Source organism: Nylanderia fulva, unplaced genomic scaffold, assembly GCF_048542155.1.
Source record: "Nylanderia fulva isolate GAGA-0341 unplaced genomic scaffold, ASM4854215v1 Scaffold44, whole genome shotgun sequence".
NCBI lineage: Eukaryota > Metazoa > Arthropoda > Insecta > Hymenoptera > Formicidae > Nylanderia > Nylanderia fulva.
In genome coordinates, this window is record NW_028190521.1 from 1469797 (window position 1) to 1497543 (window position 27747).

At 34.2% G+C, this 27747-nt stretch overlaps 1 protein-coding gene across 4 annotated transcripts in view; it reads left to right on the forward strand.

The window, feature by feature from the left end:
* Window positions 1-27747, forward strand: part of SoxN (SRY-box transcription factor soxNeuro) — a 143642-nt gene that overhangs the window by 78934 nt on the left and 36961 nt on the right. For all 4 annotated transcript variants that reach the window (XR_014925590.1, XR_014925589.1, XM_029322665.2 and 1 more), the window contains exon 2: window positions 702-767. Coding sequence is in view for 2 of the 4 variants with exons in the window: in XM_029322665.2 (XP_029178498.1) it covers window positions 702-767 (66 nt within the window). In the remaining 2 variants the exon portion in view is untranslated. The remainder of the gene's footprint in view (window positions 1-701; window positions 768-27747) is intronic.

A 27747-nucleotide genomic window follows, 5' to 3' on the forward strand; every position in this document is an offset into this window, starting at 1 on the left:
TAAAATTATAAAATATTAATAATAAAATTATATAGATGATTATTTATCTAGACGGAATTTTCACGCCATCTCATCTTTATATAGACAATAAAAATGTGTATATTCATCCATCTTGTCTAAGATGTATTTACATATTTTTATCTCATCTTTATCTACCTAATTTTAAAATCATCTTAGCACAACACTGTATATAGATAGAAAAGGGAGAGAATTTCGTCATTACGTGGTACGAGGGAAGAGGCGTATTGCAAATAAACGCGCATAGGCATCGTACATACAGGGTCTACATCTTGTCACCATCGACGCCGCCCTGCGCGTTCGTTACGCACGTATATTATTCATCCCGCGTGTCGGCTACGCCGAGACGATAATGGTCGGTTGTCGCTCGTCTATCTTTACTGACGTCACCGTTAACAGGTTGGCGACGTGCGGATGGGCGAAAATAGGTACGTCGCGGCCGACTGTCGACACTCGTCGTCGTTAACCGTTTCTTCGCGAGGGAATATTTCTGCGGAAGCACACTTGCGAGCGTTTTTTCAGATCGTTAATTAAAATCCATAACGAAGCCATTTACACGTTCCAGCAATATGTTTTATTTACACATATTTATTTATTTATTTTATTTTTTTATATATTTTTTTTTATTTTATTAATGAGCGTAACTGGGTTATTAATTATGTATTCTCGTCTGTCTGTTGCAGGTCAGATAGCGAACGTAAGATGTTGAATCCAGAAACCGGCTGCTACCCGGAATCCGTACGAGCATGGTGAGTAATTAATTAATAAATAAATTCCTCCTCCATTTTGGCGAGATTATTATTTTTTTCCAAGGATGTACACGCGCGTTTTTACGGTTCCATTATGGTTAACGAAAAAAAATTTGTTTCCCTTCCTCTCCTAGAGATTTTTAACTATTTTAATTATTTAACCGGTCGCGAGAGATTAAACAGCGGGCGCATATTTTCCGCACAACGAATTTTCATATACATATATATAACTTGTCGGCGCTCGCTCAATTTTACGGAAAAATCTATATCACGCCGTTTTTTTTCTCGCACGTGAATTGTTCCTCTCTCTCTCTCTCTCTCTCGTTCTAGCCACTCCGCGAGGTAATTTGCCGTTGATGTATTTATAACTAAACGAATTAAATTCCGCGAGCGGGTAACAAAACGGCCGGTCGACAAAACCTCGGGAATAAAATACGCAAATATTTGCGTGTTTAATTTGAATCTCGCTTTGGGATCGAGCACACACGGCGCAACGGGAGGGTTAATAATAAAATGTCGCATTGTCGCGTGAGGAGAGGGACCGACCTCTTCTCTCTTTCTCTCTCTCTCTCTCGAGGATATGGTTTTGTTGCGCCAGGCATATTGTCGGGTGCTGTCGCCATATACCTGTGTAGGACCATCGCTCTGTCTTCTTTTTGCCACCCTTTTTTCTCTCACCCACCCGTGACGCCATTCTCTCGCCTTCGCGTTAATTTATATAACGGACCTCGCAAGACTCGCCCCCGAAATCGCGCGAGAAACGCTGCATATACAGGGTGGGTTATTTTAAAAAATACGATCAATTTTCTCGTAAACTAAGCGAAATATCGAAAAATGGTTTAGACATGTGTTGTATGGTTTCAAAGGGGCTATAAGATGGTGCCATTAGTTTGACCTTGGATATTCAGTTGAAGGTCACGCGAAGGTCACCTCAATTTTTTTAAACGGCACCCCCTATTTTTTATTACATATTCTTGTAGCTGATCTCGAGAGCTTTCCAAAACACTACAGTCAAATGTTTTTCCATTGCGTACTTTTTGAGTTATAAAGCTCGAAAGTTATTACAGTTTGATAAAAATACAAAATATATATTTCTTAAAATATTCACTTTCCGATAGTCTTATTTTACATGCTCCGACCAATCAAGGCAAAGTCCAAGCATGATCCAGCTAGTTAAGACAAGATCCGGACACGATCGTATTTTTGAAAATGGCCCACCCTGTATGTATTTACCCCCTTTCCGAATTTTGTTTTTCGCTTTTAAGGGAAAAGGATGCATCTAGAAAACGCGACCCTTTACATTGACGCTTTTGTGCGAGGAAAAAACGTGGCCCGATTCGATGACATTTAAAGGGATGCTATGTCTGTTTTTTTATCGACGAATATTATTTTTATAGGAAATAACGGGCTAATTAAGAGCCTGGCACGGGAAGCGGTGTGCGAATAAATTGTGTTTCTGAATAACGACAAATTATTTCTTTATTTAAATGACGGACGTCCCTCCTATTGGTCCATCTTCAACAAAATTTTAAATCGTCATTGACCCTCAATATCGTATCCGACAGTATAGATTTTTACCATGTTTCTTAATCAACCAAACCACAATAACAACCTTAAGTACATTTTTTACGGCTGGAACTGATTAAAAGGACTTACATAAATATTTATATATTTATATATTTATATATTAAATATTTATATATTTATGTAAGTCCTTCTAATCAGTTCCAGCCGTAAAAAGTGTACTTAAGGTTGTTATTGTGGTTTGATTGATTAAGAAACCATGGTAAAAATCTATACTGTCAGAAAAGATACCGAAGATGACGAATCAGTCACACTCTAGTCACACAGATAAATTTCGAACATTATCTTTCGCTTTATCATCTTTAAAAACTACACTTTAGATAAGGGCTCGCGCAAATGAAAAATAAAATAATGAAAATTATCTTGTTTTTCGTCTTATCGGTTTAAAAGTTACACTTAATCAGGAAGTTAAATAATTATAGTTTTTCTTACATTGATTGTGAGAAAATTTTCTCTTAGAATTTACCCTAAAAATCATGGTAATCGTGAGACAATATAGTATTGGAAGAATTTTATAAGAGGTTCTCTAATTAATATTTACTACACTAAAAATATTATCTACCACAATAAGATGTAAAATATGTTCAATTAATTTTATTATACTCATAGTAAAATTGACTATGTACATTTTAATATTTTTATTGTGGTAAATATTAATCAGAGAAATTCTTATAAAATTCTTCCAATATCATATTGTCCCATAATTAACATGATTTTCAAGGTAAATTCTAAGAAAAAATTCTCTCCGTGTAGCAGTTAGGATCTAATGAAAAGATCGACAAGAAAACTGTAATTATTTAACCTTCTTGGTTTTTTTATATACATATATAGTAGCCCAGATTTATTATTATGAATATTTTAAGTCTAGTAAAGGATTTTTCATTCTGCATAGTCAATAAATAGTTAAATGAAAATAATATTTATATCGATGAAACAGACACAGTCAGCATCCCCTTATCAATGTACCTTGTGAAGTACCTTGTGGTATCACTTATTTTCACGATATCTGAGGAATAGGGAATAGATATTTGTGAAATATTTCAGTATCACAACTCGGAAAAGTATGAGAAAACAAGAGACGTCAACAAGAAGATATCGATATCTGTATTCCTTTCTTTTTCTTTTCATATATTCGGTGCTCGGAGCGATTTATCTGCAATTGTGGTGGTTTTTCTCAGGACATTAGGGACGCGATCACGACGTTGGAAGATTGTGTACGAGAGGAGGGAGAGAGGGAGGAGAGGGACATGGCTTAATGCGATTAAGGTCGTTATCAGATGTCGCTTCCACTTCTTGCTCGGTGACGTCGACGGTCGCTCGTTTGTCATCGCACCGACGTCGTCACGGGGGTTGCATGATTTACTTCCGGCTTTCCCCTTTTCGCGCCCTCCGTTTCCCGCCGACGATTTCTTCGTTCACGATTTCGAGCATGCGACGTGCGTCCCCGCATAAGATGAATGTATTTTCGTGACACGCACACAAACATATACGAGACAATCTTCGGCAATTAATTCCAGCGTCGCGCATCTTGTCAGCCATCATTGGCTCTCGTGATAAATCATTCAAGTTGTTTACACGCCGTGAAAAAATAATATTTCTTTAGTAACTTATACTTTTGCAAAAGCATGTCATTCAAAAATTGTCTACAAATTAATTTTAAAATAAATAATTTTTAAATGTAAGTAAAATCCTCTTCGATGATTCTTCAGTCATCATTGGCTCTCGTGATAAATCATTCAAGTTGTTTACACGCCGTGAAAAAATAATATTTCACTTGTAACTTATATATTTGCAAAAGCATGTCATTCAAAAATTGTCTACAAATTAATTTTAGAATAAATAATTTTTAATTATAAGTAAAATCCTCTTCGATGATTCTTCAGTCATCATTGGCTCTCGTGATAATCATTCATTGTAAGTAAAATCCTCTTCGATGATTCTTCAGTCATCATTGGCTCTCGTGATAAATCATTCAAGTTGTTTACACGCCGTGAAAAAATAATATTTCTCTAGTAACTTATACTTTTGCAAAAGCATATTATTCAAAAATTGTCTACAAATTAATTTTAGAATAAATAATTTTTAATTATAAGTAAAATCCTCTTCGATGATTCTTCAGTCATTATTGGCTCTCGTGATAAATCATTCAAGTTGTTTACACGCCGTGAAAAAATAATATTTCACTTGTAACTTATATATTTGCAAAAGCATGTCATTCAAAAATTGTCTACAAATTAATTTTAGAATAAATAATTTTTAATTATAAGTAAAATCCTCTTCGATGATTCTTCAGTCATCATTGGCTCTCGTGATAAATCATTCAAGTTGTTTACACGCCGTGAAAAAATAATATTTCTCTGGTAACTTATACTTTTGTGAAAGTATATAATTCAAAAATTGTCTACAAATTAATTTTTAGAATAAATAATTTTTAAATATAAGTAAAATCCTCTTCGATGATTCTTCAGTCATCATTGGCTCTCGTGATAAATCATTCAAGTTGTTTACACGCCGTGAAAAAATAATATTTCTCTTGTAAGTTATATATTTGTGAAAGTATATTCATTCAAAAATTGTCTACAAATTAATTTTAGAATAAATAATTTTTAAATGTAAGTAAAATCCTCTTCGATGATTCTTCAGTCATCATTGGCTCTCGTGATGAATCATTCAAGTTGTTTACACGCCGTGAAAAAATAATATTTCTCTTGTAACTTATACTTTGTGCAAAGCATATATCATTCAAAAATTGTCTACAAATTAATTTTAGAATAAATAATTTTTAAATGTAAGTAAAATCCTCTTCGATGATTCTTCAGTCATCATTGGCTCTCGTGATAAATCATTCAAGTTGTTTACACGCCGTGAAAAAATAATATTTCATCTTGTAACTTATATATTTGCAAAGCATGTCATTCAAAAATTGTCTACAAATTAATTTTAGAATAAATAATTTTTAATTATAAGTAAAATCCTCTTCGATGATTCTTCAGTCATCATTGGCTCTCGTGATAAATCATTCAAGTTGTTTACACGCCGTGAAAAAATAATATTTCTCTGGTAACTTATACTTTTGTGAAAGTATATAATTCAAAAATTGTCTACAAATTAATTTTTAGAATAAATAATTTTTAAATATAAGTAAAATCCTCTTTGATGATTTTTCAGTCATCATTGGCTCTTGTAATAAATCATTCAAGTTGTTTACACGCCGTGAAAACATAATATTTCTCTTGTAACTTATATATTTGTGAAAGTATATTATTCAAAAATTGTCTACAAATTAATTTTAGAATAAATAATTTTTAAATGTAAGTAAAATCCTCTTCGATGATTCTTCAGTCATCATTGGCTCTCGTGATAAATCATTCAAGTTGTTTACACGCCGTGAAAAAATAATATTTCTCTTGTAACTTATACTTTTGCAAAAGCATATTACTCAAAAATTATCTACAAATTAATTTTAGAATAAATAATTTTTAAATGTAAGTAAAATCCTCTTCGATGATTCTTCAGTCATCATTGGCTCTCGTGATAAATCATTTAAGTTGTTTACACGCCGAGAAAAAATAATATTTCTCTTGTAACTTATATATTTGCAAAAGCATGTCATTCAAAAATTGTCTACAAATTAATTTTAGAATAAATAATTTTTAATTATAAGTAAAATCCTCTTCGATGATTCTTCAGTCATCATTGGCTCTCGTGATAAATCATTCAAATTGTTTACACGCCGTGAAAAACTAATATTTCTCTTGTAACTTATACTTTTGCAAAAGCATATTATTCAAAAATTGTCTACAAATTAATTTTAGAATAAATAATTTTTAAACATAAATAAACTCTTCTTTGACGATTCTCGCGTGTCCGTCCACCGTAAAAAATTCCAGGGGAGCAAAGCCCCCTTCAGTATAACTTCCAATTGCTTCTCGAATCCGACACCGAAGGAAGATGGGAAATAATGACAACGCCTAGAGAGAATAAATTCTCTCAAATCGTAGAATGTGCTCGCGTGACGCACGCAGATCTCTTGTCGTCATCGTACAGTCGTCAAAGAATGCATTATTCGTTAGGAACCGTTAACGCCTTTCGCCAAGGAGACATTCCATGGCCTAAGGTTGATTTTACTGTCGCATTAGCTGCGAAAGCGGAGAAAAAATGTGTTACCCATAAAACGAAGGAAAGGAACCTACTCCGCTGTGTAAAAAATATTAAAAATAAAATTAAAAAAAAAAGAGTCAGAAAAAAATGAAAAGTCAGAGGACGAGGAAGGAACTGCGTCGTAAAATCGGAAAAGAAAGAGGAAGCTTTCTCTTTATGAAGTCATATAGCCTTCTTCGTGGTCATCGAGGGCGAGGGTGTGGCCAGGAGATAGGGATGATTAGGAGCTACACCCCCGTATAAGAGGGAAGGAGAGAGAGAGAGCTCGAGGGCGCAGCCGGAAAATTCATGGAGTTACTTAGCTCAGTCTCTCTCTCCGCCGTTTATTTTGGGGGACACAGGCACGAAGGAAGTCGTTATGCGTCGTCGTCGTCGTCGAGAGATCGCCCCCGGGGTAATCCTAATTAATAATTAATTACGCCGTTCCCTCGCCGTTGCCCTACTTGACCGAGGAATAATGCCCGATTGGATTCTTCCTGTCCTGATGGCGAGAGAAAGAGAGAAAGCGCGATTTGGCGATACGGTTCACCGACCATTCCCGTAGATTTATGGCATCGGCGTCCCGTGCCCATAAATCTGGTTAACGTCTTGCATTACGTCCGCGTCTTCCCTTTGTTAGGGAAAGCACCGGAGCGTTAAAGTCCTCTAATTAATTCGCATCATTCTCCCATCGCGATTTTCTACGCGCACTCGCGTATAGTGGAATCATCCCATTTATTGCTGTTACAGTTTACAATTACTCTTATGTTTCTGTAATATAATGTTTGCTTTAAGACGATCCTAAACGTTCTTGAGAAGTCTGTTTTTTCCTGTTTTATCGACAAAATGTGAGGTTAGATAAACTATAAATCTATTTATTGGCTATGCGGATTGCTTTTTACTTTAAATTAGATCAGGCCGGATTTGGCATTGGATAAAGGAATATAAGTGAATGTTTAGATATCAATTTGGAGGCCTGGTAAACGAGAATAGCTCATCCTACATTTCCGTACGCATATGAAAATATAGGATAAGTTATTCTCGTTTATTAGGCTTCCAAATTGATATCTAAACATTCATTTATATTCCTTTATCCAATGCCAAATCCGGCCTGGTCTAATTTCAGGTAAAAAAACAATCCGTATAGCTAATAAATAAATGTATAGTTTATCTAACCTCACATTTTGTTGATAAAACAGGAAAAACAACAGACTTCTCGTTTAAGACCCCCTTAACGTTGATTATTTGACAATCGATTTTTCCAATTTTTCAAACGTCGTGTTTTTCTCAGCTAATATTCGCAACGTAAGTTATCCTTTGTAAGAACAACCCGCATATACACACACACACATATATATATATATATATACATGTACATCTAGCTGTGCGGAAGCGATCATCGGCAGTAAATTCTGCCATGAATAGAGACCTCCGCGTAAGGACATGCTGTGGACGATCGAAATAAATAACCATGGGAGTTTCCTGGACATGAAAAGCGCTACGGTGCTTTCACTGAAAAAAGAAAAGTCAGCGCTGCGAAAAAGTCGACCAGTTTTACGAGAGAGGAGTCAAAGGAATAGGGATCGGAGAAAGGATATTTTCGAAACGCTGTCGGACGTCGCGAAGAGAGGAAGAGAGAGAGAGGGAGGGAGATTCTTCGTTCTAATACATTTAATAGCTGTGTCTATATGCATGTGTAGTTATCTTCTCGATTTAGAAACACCCTAGCTTATTAAAGACCACCGTCGTCTACAAATTTATCTTAGATAAGCAAACGACGCTTCCGTTCTCTTTTTCTACGCCTATTTTCCACTTTCTCTCTCTCTCTTTTTCGGAACAAGGAAAGTCGAGACGTTTTTTTATCATCCATGATGTTATTTGCGCATTATAGCAGACACAATTTTGTAGTCTATCCAGTTTTTCATAGTTTATTTTTATCTATTATTTTTTTTAATTACATTCCTTTTCCTTTTAATAATAATTCATATTTAAGGCAACCCTAAACACCAGAACAAAAAAAATTTTTTTGGTTTTTAACATAGAATCGGCAGGTTCACGATTTGTTTTTATATGTACTTTAATCGTAGAAAAACATTTATTATTCTATTCAACTAATAAAAAGAAAAGGGTGTGCAAAAATTATGTTTTTTTTTCTCGATAAAACAGGACAGCGTTTAGGATTCCCTTAATATCTTCTTTAAAAAAAAATGTAATTATATAATCAAACGTGGAAATGAGTAATAATCCTTGTGTCTAAGAATGAAAAAAGAAGGATTGTCAAGTATTCGTTTTAGAATGCATTTTACTCGGTCACGTTTTTAAGGACAGGGCCCTTAAAAAAGACAACCTGCATTAACGATGCATCCTGTCCATGGTCACCCGAGTTAGGAATCGTTTCTGCGAATCTACTGCGAATGTTTAGGCTACTTTCTCGCATTTCGACCGCACCGGGGATTTGCATACATTAAAGTTTTATCCTTCCGAGAACGTTCATCTTCGGGATGTGCACGCGCGTTTGCGAATCGCTCGTTCTGAATTTCTGAAACGGAATCTCGATGGCAACCTTGTTATGGTCATTTGTGCTCATTTAAACATAGCTCGAGGCTCACATTTGGAACTGTTGCAAAAAGAAAAATAAGAAAGAAAACTTTTCCTTTCTCTCGTTCTCACTCTCCGCACTTTGTAGCCACCAATTTTGACGTTCCCTGAAACTATACTAAATGAGAATTAATCGGGAGAAACGAGACCTAGCAGAGAACAAATAGAAATCGACTGGGAAGGGGTTAACTTTCTTACCTAGTTTGGCACGCGATTGAAGCAATATACAAAGTCTGGGAAAAATAAAAGGAAGATTAGAGGCAGAGAATTCTTCATATGAGAAAAAATATATTTTTTTAACTGTGGTTTACTTGAAGCAAACCGATAAGATTGACATCAGGTAAAGTTGGTTTATATCAACGATTATACCAGCCGTATTCTGATGCATACCCAATGGTAAATCCGAAAAATTTCCGTTCGAGTAAAAGTGTCCAAGAAGTACTAATAGTTGGAGAGATCGCGAGATTCGAAATACTTTTAATTTTTAACAATTTCATCGTTAGGTCTCTAATGGACCTGGAAATTACCCGCCGCAAACGAGATAAATACGTCGTATCTTTCTGTCACCTTATTTAATCTTATTGTTAGTCATGCCATCAACGGATTCTTTTTCCTTTAGTAAGTCAAATGGGGTATGTATTTGCTCGGAAAAGGTTTCTAAATCAGAAGAAGATAAAGAGAGGCACAAAAATCAAAATTTCCACTGTTAGATAAACATTGTAGGATATTGCTATTTTCCGTCGCGGTATGTTTTAATCTTTATTGACGTCACCACGAAAGGGTGCAGTTCTGCCGAGGTCCCCTGTACTCGACGTCCAACGAGATTTTAATGCGCTTCCCGAGGAGGTGCATGTTTGGTCCATGACGAACGCGAGAGCGTAATCGAGAAAGGATTACGTCGTTCAACACAATATTATATCGAGAGAGAGAGAGAGAGAGAGAGAGAGAACTAACTGCGGATCCACATTCGTCTCGCTGGGGTTGTTTCGCGTTCCTACGCAGGAGTCCCAAGGGCAGCTGCGCAAAAAGGAGGGATTTCAAGCTCCAGCTGCGTCGTTGTGTTGCGAGGGTTACTTACTCTAATCGCGGATGGCACGTCGAAGGATCCGAAGGATCCCGTTTCGGCGACACGCGTATATCGGAAAAGCTCCGTTCGGTTCGTTCTCTTCAATGCAGTGTGTGGGCTTTGCCGAGGTGATGGAGCGGAGCAGGTCGTCTATGTTCGCGTAAATAAAAAAGGGGCATCGTCGATGTCGATCAAATTTTTTCATAGAAACCTACCTAACCCGTTCGCTCGAAGTGAAAATAACACCGGTTGACATTTTGAAATGACGTAAAAATAAATCTCTGAAACGTAACCCTAATAACACACCATATCCGAAAGACATTCTGAGGATATCCAGAAGATATTCGAATATCCTCAGGATGTTCTCTGAAGGTGTTCGAATGTCTTCCGGATATCTTTATACGTATCCGAAAGACATTCTGAGGATATTCAGAGGACATTCGAACATCCTCAAAGAACATCATGAGGATGTTTGAGGATATCCTCGGATATCCTCAGAATGTTTTTTGAATATGTTGTCAATATCAATTATCATTTTGTTTCGCTACCTCAAGTTTAAAGAAATCCCTAACACATATCCGAAAGACATTTTGAGGATATCCGAGGCTATCCTCATGATGTTCTTTGAGGATGTTTGAATGTCCTCTGGATATCCTCAGAATGTCTTTCGAATATATGAAGATATTCTCAGAATGTCCTTCGAATATATGAGGATATCCTCAGAATGTCTTTCGAATATATGAGGATATCCTCAGAATGTCTTTCGAATATATGAGGATATCCTCAGAATGTCTTTCGAATATATGAGGATATCCGAAGACATTCGAACATCTTCAGAAAACATCCCAAGGATATCCTCAGAATGTCTTTCGAATATATAAGGATATCTGAAGACATTCGGACATCTTCAGAAAACATCCCAAGGATATCCTCAGAATGTCTTTCGGATATGTGTGCTGTTAGAGATCCTTTTGAACTTTAGGTAGCGAAACATAAAATGATAAATGATATTGACAACACGATGTATTAGATAAACTAGCGATGTAAATCGATTTGTTCGCGTCTCCCACGTGATCGATATTTCTCGACCGCGTTTTTCCTGTCCCGGGGTCTCGTTTGGCGAGACAATATGCGCAAAAAAAAGGTCCAGAGCTGATGTTCCTTAAATGGGGCGATGAGGGGGACTCGGCGTTGGGGGATTTCGGCGAGAGTCTCCACGCTTACGTTCCTACGTCACAATAACGTATATTTGTGAGAAGCGTGCGGGATCCTCGAAGAGGGGAGAGAGAGGGGGCGGGAATCGTCGAGGGGTAAACATCGTGTAACCACCAGGGGGGAAAACACGGGCGCCCGCCTGCGTGCGCGCGCTTGCATACGATTCCATAAATATTTTATTGGCTCGTCATTCGACTTTATTGCGCCGCACGATCGAATGACACGGCGGATTAGGCCGCAGCAGTTATTTCTCTCTCGTGTACACACGCGAGAAGCGCGAATCGCGCACCGATTTATTTTGTCCTCGGTGATTTCTCATCGGCTTTTTTCATCCACTTTTTATATTATTTTATTCATTCTTTGCATGTGTTTTTTTTTATATTTCTTTGAAATTTGTTGGAATTTTCTTGAGTGATTTTATAGTGTACTTGTATAATTGTACTGGTTTATTTTACTCTCGATAATTTCTGGTCAATGCTTTTTTTCAATGAAAACAATTTTTTTATGTAAATTGATGTATTGGTTTATTTCAATTTGTTAAAAATTTCGTATACTTAGATATAACTTTTATAATTCGATTATTAAAGATTAATATAATTATTAAAAATATTTGAAGAAAGTTTTTTGCATCTATTATATTTTGCGTTTCCATATTATACATACATTATTAAAGTAAACATATACACCACGTGTGATGAATTTTAAGTTAAGAATTTTTTGGACTAGAACCTTTTTTGAAATGGAAATTTTATGAAAATTTTTACGTGTATTTTTAACACACTTTTAAAAGTATACTTATAGGTAATTTTATATTCGATTATGTAAAGAAGGCTTTTGCATTTTTGTATTATACATTATTGAAATAAACAAATATATTGTGTGTAGCGAATAATTAAATCATTTTTCTGAATATTTTTTAATGGAAATCAATTTTTTTTACGATAATTCTTGTGATTTGAAATTCTTGTAGACTTTTAAATTTGGTAAAAATTTATGCGCATTTCTGTACTAATATATTATGTAAACTTAATCTAGACCGTGGCATGTATTAAGTTGACAAAAAGACGTGAATTGTGTGATCCCTTAAACGTTCTAAAGAAGTCTCCCAGATGTCCGAGAGATGTCTAACTTAAGGATTTAAAAACCTGACGACCCAAATCCGCGACTAACCTCGGGGCAAAAGATTATCGAGAAATTTTCCAGGAAAATGACCGGCATTTCTCCACAAGAGTTCAAAGCGAAGCCGAATAGATTCCAATTATTCCCGAGAAATCCGGGCTAGGTTTCCAGAGGGTTTCTGCGGCGAAAATCTGCTATTTTTCACGAACGCAACGAGAGAGATCCAAGAATGAAAACGGACGGAACGAGACGGTCTCTCGCTCTCTCCACACTTCCAGCGACGGTCTCTCGTTCTCGCGCTTAATTAAGCCGAGCCACTTAGTACCGGTGAATGCTCTTTGATTGGCAGACGAGGTGCCTGACGATAACCGAAGCTGACAGGCCAGGTACAGGCCTGGTGCCTATCCGCGCCTACGGGCCTCTCGCGCGAGCGACTCGGCCACTCAGTCAACATCAGGCGAACGCTGAGTTATGTCGAGGGTCCGAGTTCTTTTAAACTCGCCAATAAATCGGGCCCCGGTCTCTATCACCGCGAACGACGTGGCTCCTTCGTCTCCTCGCTATCCTTCGTCCGTACATTCTCTCTCTCTCTCTCTCTCTCTTGGTAGTTGTCGTGGTTTTTTTATTTTATTTTTTTTTTCACCACTGTACATCGCGCCACCACGTTTCCTCCGTCACTTCATCTTCAGGTAGCGCGAAATTCATTGCAGCCTCTCCTCTCGCGTCCTCTTCGTCTCTTATTCTTACCTGAACGGCGAAGGTGCGAAAATATCGGCTCGTTTGCCCGATGACTCGACGGCTTCTTCTTCATCCGCGTGTCTCCCTCTCTTTTTCTCTCTCTCTCTTGCTTTTTTTTCTCTTCGGTTCGGGAGAATTTTTTTCTCCCTCTGTCTCTGTCGTGCCATCGCTCCGTCTTTCTCTTTCTCTGGGTTTTTTTTTTTTTTTTGCTCCTTTTGGTCCATCTCGTCAGTCGGTCGATATTATTTCTGCAGCGGCGAATTCCGTCGGATCGATCCCTCGCGTATCATCGATGTCGGACAACAGCACGGAAACTTGCACGACAACGGATAGCGACGATGAGAATCGGGATTATGTTGTTACTCGCGATTTTTTTGATAGGAAGGCTCAAACATGTGTTAAAACACGGATAATACCGCTAGATTGTCTTCGAATGATGCATGTCATTATTCGAGAGAGGAAGAGAGAGATATTCACCGGAATTTCTTTTCTTCTCGCGAATATATCGCGTCATACATACGTCATAAGAGTGTCTTGCAGTATTATCAAAATATCACAAATGTAGATTTATAAATTTTTTATATACAATTAGGAAATGAAAATTTTAGCTGTCACACAAAGAGAATTTTCTCTGAAGAATATAATAAAATGTTTTATATGTGTTATTTTCTATACATTTTTTTTTATTCGAGAAAATAAATAATAAAATTTATATTTTTTCGTGGTTGACGCTTCTTTTTTCTGTGCAGTTAACGTAATAATACAATATAATATGATATAACATTTTTATTATATAAGAATTTTATTTATCATTATTTATAGCATACATAAAGATAATTTTTCCTTAAATTTAGTCTCTTGGACCTCGACAATTATGATAATTGTGGGACAATAATATTGGAAGAATTTTATGAGTTTTTCTAATTAATATTTATTATAAATAAAAATATCTGCCACAATAAGATATAAAATTATAAAATATGTTCGATATTTATTTTACTATGTAATAAAGTAAAATTTACTATGTACATATTAATATTTTTTATTGTAGTAAATATTTAATTAGAAAAACTCGTATAAAATTTTTATAATACCATATTGGTCCACGATTACCAGGGTAAATTCTAAGAGAAAATTTTTTCCGTGCGTTAATTTTAGATATTTCTAAGTTACACCTGAAATTTAGTTACCATGTCTATATTTTAGCTATGGTAACTAGAAATATTTTTGAGCTATAGTTTAACGGGAAATTCTTTGTTAAATTATGATTAAAAATATTAATTGCTACACAGTTAAAAAAATTTAGATAAGATTACTAAATAAAATATATGATATAGATATAGGTAATCTTTTTTAATATGATATAGATATAGGTAATCTTTTTTTTGAGATACGTTATTAAAATAGACAATTATGATATATCATCGATAAGATGTGTCGATCTGATAAAGTAAAATAACATGAGTTTTATGAATGAACACTATAAAACACGTAGTAAATTTTAATTACTATATAACAGTTGTCAGAAACAACTAGGTATCATAGTATCTTATAATTACAAACATCTTACGTTGCATTTATTAAATCATATTCCTCTCTCACGTCATTCCACGATTTATTTAACTCTTCTGTCAAAGTATACGTTTTTCATCTACGGATACCAACTGCGTGTTTCCAACCATTTTTTTACAGTAATAGCCCAACATTCTTTCCCGTCATATTTTAAGAAGTTCCCCAAAAAAATAATGTACCATATATTTTTTTTGTTTCGAGCGTCAGAAAAAAAAATTTCGTTGCATTCTTTTGACATTTAAGGGGGTCCTACGTCCTTGAGAAGTCTGTTGTTTTTTTTCTGTTTTATCGACAAAATATGAGGTTAGATAAACTATAAATCTATTTATTGGCTACCATATACGGATTGTTTTTTACCCGAAATTAAACAGGGCGGATTTAGCATCGGATAAAGAAATATAAGTGAACGTTTAGATATCAATTTGGAATGCCAAATCCGCCCTCTGGTCTAATTTCAAGTAAAAAAAACAATCCACTAAATAGATTTATAGTTTATCTAACCTCACATTTTGTCGATAAAACAGGAAAGAAAAACAATAGACTATCAAGAATGTTCAGGTTTAATTTAAAGTCGCTCTGTGGTGTCAGAGAATAACCTGTTCACCTGTTCGACAGGGAAAGGAGTTAAACAGCTTCAGTTTCCCAAGCAAAAACGTATTTTCAGCGTCATCTATCGCGCTCGAGAATCTTGGTGTGGCGTCGTCACCAATTAATAATTACGACATTGTCGCCGCCCGCTAAACGCTTTAATCAATGTCATCGGGCCAATTTCCGATCGCCGTTGGCTCTTGTCCCATCGTTCCGTCCTCCCTTTCCCTTCCTCCTTCTCTATCGGGGCGGCTCCTCTGCAGGAAATTACGTGGTACACGATCGAAACGCGGGCGGAAGTCGCAATTTATCAGTTTCCAGGCTGGACGCGCCGCCGGAGATCGTGATTCCGATTTTCCCTCCCTCCTTCATTTACGGCCGGGCCTTAATGACGCTTGAAAATCGATCACTTCGATCTCTCTCTCTCTCTCTCTCGCGCGCTCACTGTCACTCGTCACTCACAGTCACGCCTCGCTAATTGCAAGATATTTATCTCCTCTCCGCCGCGCGCAGAAGTTTTATTCTCCGGGACGTTCCTGGACACAGTTTCTACGCGCGAGGTGTCTGTTCTACTTATCGTTAGAATCGCGATCTCTTTCGGATCGAGTGATTAATTACGCGTCGTAGACTGGGATATATAGGCTCGCCGATCGGCCGTCTAATAAACTCGAAAATTCGATCGTGACTCATTTCTCGTATCTCCAGCCTGAGAATTAAAACAATCGATTGTTCCGATGATTGATTGTTAAATTTATTTTTTCAAAAAATTATATCCTCTCTCTGTCAAATCATAATCAGAGACCGGTTCTTATTTTTATCATTTTTCGAAAGGACGATATCTTTTGCGCGATAAGCAGAAAAATGTCATACATTAAGCTGATATCTGGTTATAGGAATGCGAAAAGTTTTTCTCACGCTCGAGATTTCAAATGTATAATCACTTTTTTTTTTTTATTACATGAATTTTTATCGTTGTGTCATGTACGCGTATTACTTGACTAATTTGGTTTTGGTTCTTATCTTCTTATCTTCAGGTAAAAGGTTTTGTGAGAAAAAGATAGTTTTCTCTTTTGAAGATTTGCCACTAAAGCCACTAAAAATATCTATATTGATATATTGGATTATGATATATTGGAAAAACTAGCAAACATGTAATAATAATAAAAAAAAAACACAAGAGAAACAGATCGTTAAAGTCCTAAACACACTTAAACTATATAAACACTTGGAAATGTAGTACATTTGGAAATGAGAGGAAATGTTACGTTGGTACGGTCTAGTTGGGAAGCGACAAACAATTATTAATTTATTATATCTCACTACTCATAGTGCGTTATGATAACAATAATTTTCTCGTATACTAACGATGAAATCTATGGGATCTATGGGATCCAAACATCTCAATAGAGCGATCAATTCGTAAGAAATATACTGACGTTTTGTAATTTGACTCGACACGACATGCACTAATTCGGCGATAAAATTGCGACTTACAATTATTTATGATCATCTACTTTGAATTCCTATACTGAAGAAGATCGCGTGCGGTCGAAACGTTTGTACTGTATTATCTTATATAGAATAAATACTTATTGTTAGTTTATATCATCTAATAATGCCCGATTAGTTGGCCTTTTTATATATTAAATTTTGTTTTAATCAATAGACGAGCGAATACACGTTTTTAATATTGTAAAAATATCTATTTAACAAAGACACGTGTCAGACTTATCTGAAATCTATAATATGATTTATAGTAACGACTTCTATAAAACACAATATTTGATAAGAGACGATAGCCCTGTTGACTGTCTGTGGTCCTGATAGCCCTGTGTGACTGTGAAATGCTAGTATACGTAACGTAACAGACGACAAAAAAATGAATGAAATTGTGCTCTTGTTTTGTATAAATAAGATATATTTTTCAAGCAAACATTAATAAATTTTTCTTATGATTTTGTTTCACCAATAGCGAATTTATTTTTGATGGCAAATTTTTTTTTTAAATTAACGTAACAATAGTTATAAGGATAAATATTTTCGACGTTCATTTTTATTTCTGGACATGCTTGTGGCTTTCGCTTCAATTATTTGCACAATCGTCGTTGTCTCTTTCTTCCTTTTTATCCTGAAATATATTACGTTATACTTTTTGGGATGAATCACACATCTCAAACATCAGCGTACACCTGGCGAGTTTAGTCAGCCATCAATCTTAATCATCCGCAACGTGTTGAGAGAAATATGGCCCTCCCAATGCGAGAGAGACTCTTATATAAGAAGAATAATAATGAGGGTCGTAGAGCATATCTATCCCGGTCATAATTACGGCACGTAGCATCATTAGCCGTATCATATAATTATGATATCAGTATTACAAATAGCGCAAGTTTCAAGAGACGAACTTGGATTAAATTTAAAGACGGAGAGGGATGGACAAAAATCACTCGATTATTTGAACATCGATGCTTTTTTATTAAGAGTCGATTATTCATCCGATGTTTTTATTCTCGATTAATTGCTACATCGATAGTTTTTGGTATCGGTGTTACTAAAGTTTAATTCTTTCGCAAAAATTATTTATCCTTCCCTCACTTTATATGTAATACAATTTTTTATTCTCTTTTTATCACCTTGTATCATTTTTTTTATTTTTTATAAAATTTAATTTGTAATATTTATATTGAACAATTTTTATATTACTTCGTCTAGTCAATTTCAATCAATTTCAATTTTAAGCGTTGTTAGTTTAATATTAAGTTTGATATTAAAAACAAGAAATAATCGATTATTATCGATATTTTTCAGGTGTAATCGATTTAGAAAACAAACTATTTTTTTAAAAGATATGAAAAAAACTATTTTAAAAAATAACTATTTTTTCAAATCGATTATTTGAATATCAATACTTTTTTTAACATCGCCCATCCCTAAGAACAGCAAACAGCAGCGATAGTAGATGATAATCTCGGAAAAATCGGGATAAATAAATTCGAAATAATTCCTGTATCGAGAGGAGGAGGTCAACAGGTTGTTCTTCGGCTTCCGGCCGATTCCTTGTGGAGAAGAGATGAGGTAAGAACCGACGCCTCTCAATTGCGAACGATTTAAGGCCGCCATTGGCCCCGACCTCAGAGGCAACCCGCAAATGAAAACTTTCCCCATCTTCTTTCGCCAACTTCCGCGAAAGACTCTCCCGTATGGTGAAACTTCTCTTCTTCTTCTCCTCCTTCGTTCGTTTTTGCTCGGTTTCTACTTATTTCCGTATGCGAGAGAGCTGCGGTTCGCTGGGCAATCGTGTTTCCCGGAAACCTCCGGCGAAATGTGCCGTGCAATAAATTTTATCCGCGGTAGGCCCGCGTTTAAGCCGAGAAAAAGAGAGAGAGAGAGAGAGACATCCCGTCCTTCTCCTGTTACTTTTAAACCGACGCATTCCACGCTATATAATGCGTATATGCATATATGCCGGAAGTTAAACTTAGAAAGTATGCCGTCGTTTCACGTCAATAGATGCAGATGAAATTAAATTAAACGCCTCAGACGTACGTAACAATATCCCATGGCTGTTGAATCAACATTTATTTTTTTTTTTTTTTCAATTTTATTTCAATATTTGTAATCTCGCGATTTTAATTAGCCGATAGTTACTGTTCAACAAAATGCTGAATACGAATCTGGTTTCCAAATTATTTCACTTCACAATTTTGAGAAATTTTTAATTAAAGTTGCAAAAAGGGCTTTTTTCATTATTTGTTACATTATACAATATGCGTGACGTGCTAAAGAAGTTTTATTGCAATCAAAATAAAGTATATATTTTGTTACGACTTTCAACTCTCAAAAGAAATTTTTGTCTAGTAGTAGATTCAACTGCGGATTTATATTAAAAAAAGCATTTTTTCAATTTTGCTATCCCCCATATTGAACTTAGAATTTGACCATTTTGACATTGAATTTATATTTAATGGCCTAAAAAATTCTTAAAAGCTATATAGTAAATCGTCAATGACCTAATTGAAGTCACAGCTACATTGAACAAAATTCATTTTTAAATGGATATACTTATTCAAAATTGGAAAAATTAATTATCATTTGTAATTTTAAATTTAGTATTTTTACTTTATTAGAACTTTATTTTATAAGCATTTATCCATTTTATTTATAATAGGTATTATTTTATAGCAATTATGCATTACGTAACATTTTGTATGTATAATGTCATGTTTAGTGGAATATTTTTAACGTTGAAAATATATAAGAATATATTTCATATGAAATTACGTATAATCTGTAATCTTCCACATGAGTAACAATATTGCATGATTATGCTGGGTGAAAAAAATCATTTAATTTCACACAAATATTTTTTTCAGTATATCGCCGACAAAATAACTCTTTATCTTAGGGTTATCTTTAGGTGAAACTAGGCGCCTAGACTCAGTGAATACACAAAAATTCTTTTTCAACACGAGATAAAACACTTAAAATATGGGCATAATCGGCGTAAAATTTATTTGGATATTTAATATTTAAAAAAATAGAACAGAATAACTAAATAATTAAATAATTATGAAAATAGAACAAAATAAAAAAAATTAAGAACAAAGATTTAAAAATTTTAATTATGCCCTTTTCTAGAAAAAATCGTGCAGACATCCATGCCTAACAACATACTTTATTTTGATTGCAATAAAACTTTTCCAACACGTCACATATTGTTGTAATAATATGACAAAATTCATGAAAATAGCTGTTTTGCAACTTTAATTACAAAATTTCTCAAAATTGTGTCGTGATAAAGCAACTTGGAAACCGGATTCGTATTCAGCATCCAAAAAAAAACTATAAGAAACAATTATTATATTATCCGGTTAGGATCTCAAAAAAGTCATTTTTTATTGAACAATACGTACGGAGAGAATTTTCTCTTACCCTGAAAATTATGCGGTAATCGTGCAACAATATGATATTGGAAGAATCTTATAAAAGTTTCTCTATTTACCACAAAAAATATTAATATGTACATAGTAAAATTTATTATGTACATAGTAAATTTATTATGTGCATAGTAAATTTTACTATGTACATATTAATTATTTGTTATGTACATAGTAATAAATTACATAGTACATTATAATAAATAGTAATAAATTTACTATGTACTATGTAATTTACATAGTACATAGTAGTATGTACTATGTAAATACAGTACTATGTATATACTACTATGTACTATGTACATAGTAAATACTACTAATATTTACCACAATAAAAATATTACTATGTACATAGTAGTATGTACTATGTACATAGTAATATTTTTATTGTGGTAAATATTAATCGAAGAAACTCTTATAAGATTTTTCCAGTATCATATGTCGCAGGATTACCATAATTTTCAAGGTAAATTCTAAGAGAAAATTCTCTCTGCGTGTACTATCAGGCATTGAAAGTTCCAAATATATGTCACAAAAAAACAAGGAGAAAAGAAAATAAAAGCCTAAATAAAGGAAGATGCAAGTCTTATATCTCTAGTTCTCCTGTTAATATCTCTGTAGAAAATTTTTTGCAAGCCGCGCCGAAGAATGAAGGAATCTTAAGAATGCGGATCGATACGGGGCCGCTAAGATCCTCGCGCGAGGATCGAAGAGGTCGCGGGTAAGAGGAGAGGCGATATAGGATGGAAGCTCGACGTTTAATCTGTTGGCGGTGATCGGGTACTCTGTATCGATGATGAAGTCTCCGGAGACCTTTTGAAGTCGACCGTCCGTAGTCCGTCTCGCTACGGGGGGGATTCGCCGCACGTCTTCGAAAATCCTTCGGAGTCTCATCCTGAGTCCCCCGATTTCTCTGTCGGCAGATCTGCCTATCCGACATGTCACTGAGCACTCAGCATTTAGGCCTAAAGAAAACACGTTGAGAAAACTTTACTAATGAGGTAGAGAATTTGAACCGTGAGACACTACCTCTTTTTTTGCGAACACATATCACCAAATCAAGCAGAGCTGTCAAAAATCACGGAAATGTGACAAATGATGCTCCTTGATATATGGATATTCTGTGAAAATATAAGTAAAATCCATGTGGAGAATTTTTCGATTAAAATGATTTATTAATGCAAATTTTCTGAACAAAAAGACTAGAAAAAACATTCCGATTGTGAATATACTTATATATTTGTTTAGCTAAAATTGATGTGTAATGTTTGAAAAAAGCAAACAAAAAACTAAGTTTAAATATTTAAACATGTATATTAAAAATAAATTGGTTTTTTTTTAATTTATTATTTAATAAATAATCACTCAATACATAATGAGATGGCAGCAGTCGAACTAAAATAAAATAATGTAGAAAGTGATATCTGACGACACGGATGTTTTTTTGTGTTGTATTTTATTATTTATACACTTGTTTTAAATGGAAACAAAATAACCGAGATATGCAGAAAAAAAATTGCGAATGCAAATAAAGTTTACATATCATATTAGTTTAAATAAAATTAACTTTATATCGTTAACTCCACCTGTTATTTTTATATATTAATGTAATATAATATTTCTGTGCATTATTTCGTAATGCAGAGTTTTTGAATAAATAATATCAATGTAATTCAAAACACAAAAATAGCTTCCAAACTTTTCCATTTAAATAACAACGCGTGATTAAAATCGGTATTCGCAATATGAGAATATTTCAAATGATGATAGGTCATTCCACTCTTTGTTAAACTTGAGTGTTATTTTATTTCTAATTTAAATATACTTTTAGGGGTGTTTTTAAAATGTTAGTGTAACGGATATTTAGAAATCCGTTATTCAGCAGTTTTTTTTCCAGGCAATAACTGTTTTTCTATTTTTAGAGTTTTTTTCAAAGTCATTTGTCAACCAAATACGTGACTTGACGCTCGTTTGCTTATATATATTGATATATATTGGGTTTCTAATTTCAAGATTGTATAAATTCCATAGCGAACTCTCTGCAGGAGCTATATTGTGAGAACCTTGTAAATGTAACTAACAGACAGATCGGCGCTGTAAAAGTGTCTCTCACGCTGGGCGATGTTTGGTTTATCTTAAAAACTAAGTCCGTCGGCAGGCTATAAAGAGTAAGTAGGAGAAACCCTGACACAGAAACAGGTAAGATTTAGTGGTCGATCATTTTTCATCAATTGTGCGTTTATCATGAGTTTTTCCCCGTCATTTCCGGTCATCTGTTTTTCTTTTCTGTGTATTACCTTTGTCGCACCCTTTTTGCCAAACTCTTTCCGGCCCGACCAGCTTCCCAACATCGTCCAACGCACGAAATCACTTGACAATATGTCTGCGATTTTTAATTGCAACTAATGTGACGGCTTTTTTCTTCCTCTCATTGTCTTGACAACAATAACATTGACAATAAACCGTGTGTGAAACCGTAACGTTATACTCTTTTTACTCACATTTGTTGTGAACTAACTTGGCTAACTTCTTTGTTTCGCACTAAAGTAACCAATAATCAAGCGTTTAAAAGTTTCAATTTTGTTTTAAAAAGTAAATCTTTTTTCTGGCGAAACAGGTCTTAGTTCGCACATCGTAAAACGGCTTTTATTTCTTTTGAAGATACCCATACAGCACCGAAAGATTGCAAAAACATTACAACAATCTTTCACCGCAATATTGCAATATTGCAAATTCACTGCAAAATGTTGCTACATCATTGCTGTTGAATTGCAGCAATGTTAAAATGGCCGCTTTTTGGAAGATTGCAACAAAATATTACAACAATATTGCAATATGTTATGAGTTTGCAATAATGTATTGTTATTGCAACCATAAACTAATGTTGCATATACAGGTATATAAATGTAAATAAATCATTAATGAAAATACGTTGTAGTTAATTCATATATATTACAATATATAAATTATAGAATTTGGATTACATGCAATATTTCCGAAATATTAATGTCATGTTGCTACAAGTGTGCTGGAATTTTGTGCACTTATATCTCTGCAATGTCTTTATAATGTTGCATTGCAACTTGCAACATTGCAACGTTGCTGCAATATATTTGCAATAATCTGTGCTGTATGGGTACGTAATAATATTTGGAGTATATTGGTCAAGAATTGGATAGGAAGGATTTATGATTCAGAGTGTTTTGCCATTTTATGATCGTATAAATTAATTCTGAAAATATGTTTTTGGATTAAAATAATTCTATGTTAAAGAATTTAATACAATTTTTTTTAATAATATTAAAGTACTAAAATAATATAATTTTTTTGCCAAAAATTTATTAAAATTGGGTTGATTCCGAAAAAATATTTTTCAAGTCCACCCGAGGCGATTTATAATGGACTTGTTATAGAAAAAAGATATGTATAATTTGTCGGTCTTCGTTTGAATTAGACCTATATTTATCGGTCATCAAAAGTTAGAAAAATAGTCGGTGGAGTGTTTGATGTGAAAATGAGAGTGTTTTGAGTGACACGTTATCCTCAAACAGATCTTTTGGAACGATCCTGGAAATATTAGGTATAGTATTCTCACACACAGTATCAAGTTATCAGTATATTTTATATAATTTACATATGCAATTTACATACTTTTTATATTTATATATTTTATTATTATATATTCATATATATTATATATTATATCTTTTATTATTATATATTTATATATATTATATATTTTATTATTATATATTCATATATATATTATATATTATATATTTTATTATTATATATTCATATATATTATATATTATATCTTTTATTATTATATATTTATATATATTATATATTTATTATTATATATTCATATATATTATATATATTATATCTTTATTATTATATATTTATATATTATATATTTATTATTATATATTATATATATTATATATTATATATTTTATTATTATATATTCATATATATTATATATTATATATTTTATTATTATATTTATTTACAATTTATACGCAAAAAACTTAACTTTCCGTCGCTATTCTTCACGTGAATATTTTTTTACAAATTACACGTGTAACTCAAACCTTTTTTCAAGTATCGCGCATATAGGCTTTCATAATTTTTTTTTTTTTTTTACTTTTCTTTCACTATCGCGTTCGTTGTTCTATATATTTTATATTTTGTGTAACACCCTTTTTTCGTAATAATAAAAAATTTATTTTTGCCAAGAGGCAGGGCTAATCGATTTCGAACGTCGAGGCTTTTGTTCGCGTTCCGACCCCCTTCCACCCCCACTTCCTCCCCTCCCAGGGTGCACGCAATTCGTGCGAACGAGTGTTTGATCCGACGGCGATCCGGGTATTAGCGCTTTCGTTATTGCGCAGATTTCATTTCGAATCCGGTAGGTAGTAGCAGAGGGACGGTAGATGCGTTTAGATAAAAATAGCCTCGGCGCTTTCTGCGAGCTGCCCCCGCAAAGCCACCCCTTTCCTCCCCACCGACAGATACTCGGTGTCGATATCGTATTCGAGCGGAAAACGAAATTTTCGAATGGAAAACGCGAACGGCCGCGATAACGAGTCCCTCTGTCTCTCTCGCTCCGATTCTGATCGCGTGCAGCAACAACGAACCAGTAACTCGTTCTCGTATCTGGATGGAGGGAGAGAGAGCGCACCATACATACATACATACATGTAAACTTCTATCCCTCCTACACCCTCTCTCTCTGGTTGCATCCATGCCGACCAATGGTCGAGCACGTACAGCTTATGCCGCTTCAAACTTCTCTCCCACGATCCCGCGTTTCCATGGCTCGCCGGGTTTCACCGCGCGAGCAGTTTCGTTTCTCTCGCGGAATATATGCTGGGAATTTCCATCTCTTTTTCCTTCCTCTCTTTTTTTTTTTTTTTTTTTTTTTTTTTTTTTTACCTTTCCCTTCGAGATCTCGATAGCTCAATTTCATTTCGTCGCTCGCGAATCTTCGTCGCACAATTGGAATTAATTAGCTAGCGAATTCGAGTTACCTCTCTCTCCTAGAATTCTTAAAGGGGATAAATAATTGATAGCAGTCGCGGGAACGTTTCGTCGATTTTTTTTTTTTTTTTTTGAAATTCTGGTAATATTTGGAATAAAATTGATGGATGGACGGATGCAAAAAAGATGAGGAAAATAAATGAGTTGTTAATGGAAAATTATTTTACACTGTTCGATAAAAAATGACTTTTTCGAATAACCTAACCGGATAATATATTTGGATGTTTAATACGAATCAGGTTTTCAAATTTCTCCATCGTGTCACAATTTTGAGAAATTTTTAATTACAGTTGTAAAAGGGCTTATATTATATAACTGCGATATGTGACGTGTTGGAGAAGTTTTATTACAATCAAAATATATTATGTTGTTAGGACTTGTCAATTCAATGTCAAAAATTTAAAAATGCTTTTTTTATATATAAATCCATCATTTTGAATTTGATAATTTTGAGACTGGATTGAGTGACCTGAAAAACCTTTAAGATTAAATAAACATAATTGAAGTTTATTTTATATTCACAACTAACTTCCGCAATACATCTCATTTAATCATGAATATTTTATTGACCACAACGGACATCAAAAATTCCTTGCGTGAGGGTTAAAAGTCCTAACAATGTACCTTATTTTGATTGCAATAAAACTTCTCTAGCACGTCACATACCTATAATATAACAAAGTTTGTGAAAAAAGCCCTTTTTGCAAATTTAATTAAAAATTTCCCAAAATTGTGACATGATGGAATAATTATAAATTCATATGCAGCATTTAAAAAACTATAAGAAACGACAAGATTTTTTTTGTTGAAAAGTGTTATATATATTTATTTAATCGAATTTATTATTATATATATTTTTTAATCGATGCAACTTTGAAATAATTTTTTTAAATCAATGTATTCACACATAAAAATATCTCAAAATTGTGACGTGATGGAATAATTATAAATTCATATTCAACATTTAAAAAACTATAAGAAACGACAAGATTTTTTTTGTTGAACAGTGTTATATATATTTATTTAATCGAATTTATTATTATATATATTTTTTAATCGATGCAACTTTGAAATAATTTTTCTAAATCAATGTATTCACACATAAAAATATCTCAAAATTGTGACGTGATGGAATAATTATAAATTCATATTCAGCATTTAAAAAACTATAAGAAACGACAAGATTTTTTTTGTTGAACAGTGTTATATATATTTATTTAATCGAATTTATTATTATATATATAATTAATTATTATATGTATTTTTCAATTGATGCGACTTTGAAATTATTTTTTAAAATTAATATATACACACATATATGTGAAGTATAAATTGGATGCCGATCGATGCAACTTGGCGCGGTGCATTATGCACCGGCGAATCGAACGCGGCGATACGTTTATTAGGGTGGACAATCGTCGACGCGAACCATTCTCGGCTTCGTCCGGCAAGTTTGAAAAGCAGGCAACGCGGTCGCCTATTGACGGCAAAAGATATTTACCGATAAGGCAATCTATACAGCGACGCACTGTCTGGGCGACACAGATTCACAGCGAGAGGCACTTTTAACGAACCCTGAAGAAGTTCTGTTGTGCACCCTAGTGTATCCGTGTTTAAATATTAATTCGGTGAAAGCGTTGAAAATTTTACGCCTCGACTTGTAAGCACGGCGCGATCTCTTTCCGAAGCAAATCTGATTAAAAACTAAATGCGAGCGAGAAAGTGGGTGATTATACTCCGAAATGAATTCGCGACGCGTGAAAATTTGTTGGATTCAACATTAAATTTGCGAGAGAGAATATCTGCAAATCTTTATTAAAGATTAAGCTCGTGGAATTTTCTTGACATTTTGATTCAGGTATTTTATTTTTTATTTAACGCGCGAACACATTTTCCGAATAAAAATATCGAAATATCTCGTAATAAATAAAAGAAACATCCACTTTGACATAATGATGATGATGCATGAAAATCAAGAGCACTCGGGAAAAATTGGTGAACATTTTCGGAAGTTTACGTCATGGTGCGTCGTGAATTTTGCGAAAGAACGGTATGAGGACAAGTTACTGACTCTACGTTAAATCGAACCCTTCGCATTCGACGTTTTCGATCCTCGCGCGGTCGTAACTTCGATAGCATCGAGCTGTAAAAATGATATACACGCGCCATGGGATTCGCCATGGTGTGCATTCCTGCGGTGACGTATATACATCGGCCGGAACTGTAGAATTATACGCGAATTTTTTTTTTTTTTTTTGTACGTCAGAGAGACATCAGTTTTGTTCGACGATATAATCGAACGCTTTTTTTATGTATTTTTGGGGTACTGGATTAATTACTCCCGATTCTGCATGATTTTTATTTTGAATTTCTATA